The sequence below is a fragment of the Capsicum annuum genome, chromosome 8 (genome assembly GCF_002878395.1).
Source record: "Capsicum annuum cultivar UCD-10X-F1 chromosome 8, UCD10Xv1.1, whole genome shotgun sequence".
Lineage (NCBI taxonomy): Eukaryota > Viridiplantae > Streptophyta > Magnoliopsida > Solanales > Solanaceae > Capsicum > Capsicum annuum.
Genome location: NC_061118.1, coordinates 70,220,861 through 70,226,151, shown reverse-complemented (window position 1 = coordinate 70,226,151; position 5,291 = coordinate 70,220,861). Strand labels below are relative to the sequence as shown.

The 5,291-nt window shown below is 35.7% G+C and overlaps 1 protein-coding gene across 1 annotated transcript; it reads right to left on the bottom strand.

The window, feature by feature from the left end:
• Positions 1 to 375: 375 nt before the first annotated feature.
• On the bottom strand, positions 376 to 5,015 carry LOC107838915 (50S ribosomal protein L3, chloroplastic). The gene is made up of 2 exons (XM_016682187.2): positions 4,308 to 5,015; positions 376 to 738 (listed from the first exon to the last, which is right to left on the bottom strand). The coding sequence occupies exons 1-2, from the start codon at positions 4,837 to 4,839 to the stop codon at positions 449 to 451; spliced, it is 822 nt and encodes a 273-aa protein (XP_016537673.1). The 5' UTR covers positions 4,840 to 5,015; the 3' UTR covers positions 376 to 448.
• Positions 5,016 to 5,291: the final 276 nt, after the last annotated feature.

The following is a 5,291-nucleotide window of genomic DNA, read 5'->3' as shown; positions in this document are numbered from 1 at the left end:
GTAAACACCTCATTGCACATGCAATTTAACTCAGCAGATCTGCACTTATGGTGTTTATTATCCGTGACAACACAATAGCATTACATGCCTCCCATTGCTCGTATATTTCATCCTTTTATGGACCTCTACTACAAGCTCCTCTAACGATCCTATACTTCCTCTTTTTCAGAAGTACAATTCTCATTTTGTTATTTCTCTTGATTGATAATGTTGGGTGAATTAGTGACTTTTCAAGGTCAGTTAATTTATGCTTAGTGATCTGTTAACCATTCATTTCAGGTTTGGGGACATGGTGAATACAACAAATTCCAAACAATACAATTACCTATGAAATAAAGACATAGTGACAATAGACACTAGACAGAGAGAAGGCAATATCAAAATTTAAAGCTAGCATAATTTAAAAGAACAAATTACATCACTTCATAGAGTTGAGAAGAGAGAAAAATTAGTTCTTGGGGATGTTTTTGCCTACAATCTTCGCTGGAGCTATCCGCAAAAGATTCCCGGGCTTACCGGGAAGAGCTCCTTTGATCATTAGAATATTGAGTTCATCGTCAATCTTCACAATTTTCAGCTTTCGAATCTTTGTCTTGGTGCCTCCCATTCTTCCGGGCATTTTCTTGCCCTTATATACACGCCCTGGGGTTGTCCCAGCACCAATTGATCCTAATTGTCGATGACTCTTTGATCCGTGAGTCATTTGGCCCCTCTTGAAATTATGTCTCTTGATACCACCTGCAAGCCAAATCCACCAGTGTCAACAATGGAAGAGGGGAAAACAAGATATGATAAACAGAACTTGCTTTCTTTAAAGGTTAACCCAAATTTATCCACACTGCCACAAATAGAGAACCAAAGAACCGCATGTACCTTGACTTAATAGTTACAGTACGCCAATACATGCACTTGTATAGAAGTCTCGTCCAGATGATACTTAAAACAACTATTCAGGTTATTCAGAGAAGGTTATAATACAGCTCGTAGCATTTGAAAACTTAAAAAATTCAAAAGCTGATAATTCCTACTTGTGCATTAAACATATGGAAATGTACAGGTGAAATCAACCAGCATAAAAAACACTGTGATCAGCACCAGAGGATAGTATATAATATGATAGTAAGCCATGTTGCACAGAATATCAAGATATTCATCAAATAAGCTTATTTAGGTGCTGAGCCACGCTACATGTAGAGGGGAGTTACCATGAAGTTCAATTACAATGTCATTGTCAGATGGAATCAGATATGCAGCATTTACAAACAAAAGCATTGGTTTACGGGGAAAAATCAACAGAAGCCTTAATATAAACCATTTGATCAAAAAGTTAATGATATAGTGTAGCTCATGTAACAGGCATATCAAGTAGACTTATAAATAAGTAAAAATTATTTTAGTTATTGCAGTAGTTTTTAGCAAAATAAGTTGTTTGATGAAGGATTGTAAAGAATGGATCTTGGGTCTAACTCAACCTCAAAAGCTAACTCGTGAGGGGAGGATTGCCCAAGTCTATATAAGGAGATCGATTACCCATCCCTTTTCCGATTTTCCGATGTGGGATACTTAACACTCCCCCGCATGCCCAGGCCTCGTTGACTGGAGCGTGGACAATATAATATGAGGGCCCAACATCGGTGAACAAAGATTTGGGATGGGCCTAGCTCTGACACCATGTAAAGAATGGATCTTGGGACTAACTCAACCTCAAAAACTAGCTCTTGAGGGGAGGATTGCCCAAGTCCATATAAGGAGACCAATTACCTATCCATTTTCTAATGTGGGATACTTAACAAGGATGAATTTGAATTATGAATTTTTGATTATGCTTTTTTAGTTGTAGAGAATTAACGATTTTGAATTTTAAATTATGCAATTGGCTATTTAAAGCCTCCCAATGCTCAATAAAATTATTGAAAGTCATTTCAATCCATTGAGAGTCGTTTTAAATACTTTTTTGCTGCCCAACAGTATCAGAACTTCATTGATTTTATGGGATCTATGAGTTCTTCCAAAGAGCTTCCAAACGATTTTTAACCCATACGGGCTACCTTTTTAACCCGTCAGGGTTACCATTTTAACCTGTCAAGGCTACCATTTTCAACCCAAGCTTATTTTCAAAGCATAGGGCTATTTTCAACAAATACCGATATCAAGCAGCAGTTTCTCTTTGAATGCCCAAAAAAATTTCACCGACAAAAACTATTAGACTTGGTCAGTGAAAATGAAACGAAAATCCTTACAACATTTTGCAAAGCCTATAAAAGTACTTTCAAACAAGACAAGATTACTGATGGTGTTTTTCAGCAAAGAATCAAGAAAAGAAAAAGAAAGAAGAGAAAAATCAATATCAAAAAGAAAAAGTGCAAGTTCACAAAAAGAATCAAAAACTTTAAGCATCATCAGCTAAAGCAAAGGAGGAGAAGCAGAAATCGAGGAGGAGCAACTTTTTTAAAATTGTAGTAACTAACGCAAAGGAGGAGTGTTGAAAATTGTTTTTAGTTAATGCAGTAGTTTTTAGCAAAATAAATTGTTTAATTAAGGATGAATTTGAATTTTGAATTTTAGATTAGGTTGTTTTAATTGTTGAGAAACTTTAGGATTTTGGATTTTAAATGATGCAAATTCTATGTTTTATGTTGGCTATTTAAAGCCTCCCAATGCTCAATAAAATTATTGAAAGTTTATTGAAAGCTATTGAAAGTAATTTCAATCCATTGAGAGTCATTTTAAACCCTTTTTGTTGCCCCGTCTTTTTAAAAAAAAAAAAAAAAAGAATAGTACAAACAAATACTACATTTCAAGAAAATACAAACAAATGTAGTACTATTCTTTGAGAAACCATTGGACCCGAATATTGATAATGTAAAGTAGCTCATGTAATAGGCATATCGACTAGTTATACAAAAAAGTTAAACATCATATTTGCATCTTATTGATATATTGCATCTTAATGATATAAACAAATACCATTCAGGTTTAACGCATGCATATATGAATTGCAATAACTACTTGGTACTATAGATGTATCATGCTATTAAAGTCAAAGGACATTTTTTCTCTATCCCCAGCTAGTCAGAGTTGGCTATATGAATTTAAAATATCCATTTCCCTCCATTTGAACCGTTTATCCCAGTATTCAATAATTAGATTCACTAACAGTACAAGTTCTCCATTCGACAGTTTGACAGTTCACTTATGAAAGACAATATATTCTATCAGGATCAATAGCTCACTGAATAATAAGAAACTAACAACAAAACATAAAATCAAGGTCAATTGTACGCCTCATTAATCAAATTGGGATGAACTCTTAGTCTGGTTTATCCAAAATACTGCCAAGCATAGTACTTCATATGGACTTAAACAGACATGAATAATTGGTTTATGGGTAAGTCATTCAATAGTATCAAATTTCACAAGTGTTACATCAACATAAATAACGCTAACAACAACAACATACCCAGTGTAATCCCACCACAAGTGGGTTCTAGGGAGAGAGGAGTGTATCCAAACCTTACACCTACATCGCAGAGATAGAGAGGCTTTTTTTTTTCCGATATAACCTCAGCTCATGTACCACATCTCAAAGCAGTTTGAGAAAAGGGAATATGGAAACATAAATAAGGCTAACCTTTTTCTAAAGTCAGATAATGACCCCAAAATGAAAAGTAAAAGCTTTAAAAATGCAATCTTTTAGGAAAATTCTACTTGTACACAAACAATATGGATTTCTGTTATCACAAGATATGTAGACAGAATCTCCACGGGAAATCTCGCTTATCCTTCCATACTAGTAGTTGTAGTATTTCGATTGCTATTACTATATATTGTACCTTGTAATTCGTTTGTCGTATTATTTTATTGTAGTTCCTTTTCAATATATTTGTCGTGCCTTGTATAGTATTTGTCTTGGTTTCTTCACTCCTATTATTTTCTTGAGCCGATGGACTGTAGTAAACAGTCTCTCTAACTTCCAAGGTAAGGGTAATGTCAGCTTACCCACTACCCTCCCCATATCTACACTCAACAGGTCTGTTGTTGTTGAAGATAATGACCCCAAAATGAAACATAAAGCTTTAGAAACACATTCTTTAGGAAAAATCCAGTTGTACAGAAACAATATGAGGCCATTTGGTACATGGGACAAGTATAATAATCTCGGGATAAAATATTAGGATTAACTTTATCCCATATTTAGTAAGAGTTATTACATGATTCGGGACTATTTTATACCGCCATTTGTACTAAACAACCCCTATGAGCATTAGTTATCACATGAAATATTGGACAAAATTTCGAATACATACCTTGAAATCCTTTTCCAATGGTTGTACCAGAGACATCAACCAAATCACCTTCTTTAAAAAGCTCATTAAAATCCAGTTTCTGGGTAACCTCAAAACCATCAACACTCTGAAGACGAAACTCTTGCAAATGTCTCAACGGAATAATCCCGGATTTTTCAAGATGACCCATTTCAGGTTTAGTAAGTTTTTTATCCCGAACTCTTCGATATCCAACTTGTACTGCATTATAACCATCAATAGCATCAGTTTTAATCTGAGTAACTATATTTCCCTCCCGAAATCCAACTACAGTTACAGGGACAAATGTTCCTGATTCTTCGAAGAAACTCATCATGCCAAGCTTAGTTGCCATTACTCCGACTCCGGCTTCGAGTGAGGCGGAGATAGATGGAGATTTTGAGATGCGGACTGAAAGGGGTTTAGGGGTTTTGAGTTTGGGGAGATGGAAAATGGGGAGAAATGGAGAGTGGAGAGATGTTGTTAAGGGGGTTAGTGTGGTGGAAGTGGGCAAGGTTTTGAGGGGGAGAGACATTGTTGTTGATGACTGTGAGGATGAAAGGAAGAGAGGGGGGGTAGAGGAGAAAACGGGAAAACGCTCTGTTTCAGGATTTCCTTATCCAGTAGATGGATGCCCGAAGGCCAAAACTAAAATCACTAATTCAAATTTAGGGAAAAGTATCTTTACACTATGGCTGTCAAGTGGGCCGGGCCAACCCGGAACTGGCCATTATTATTTAATCAAGTTGAGTGCCGGGCTGAGGCCGGGTTGGGATCTAAGTGGGTCGGGCCGGGCCTAATAGTAGAAAAATCAAAAATCATCCTAATCCGGCCCACTTAATCCAATCAGATCAAACCCATCTAAACCCGATCAAACCCATTTAAAAAACCGATCAAACCCGATCAAAAATATAAAAAAAAAAAAATTCAATATACATTATATATACCCACTTATATATATTATAAATACGTTAAACAATATATATA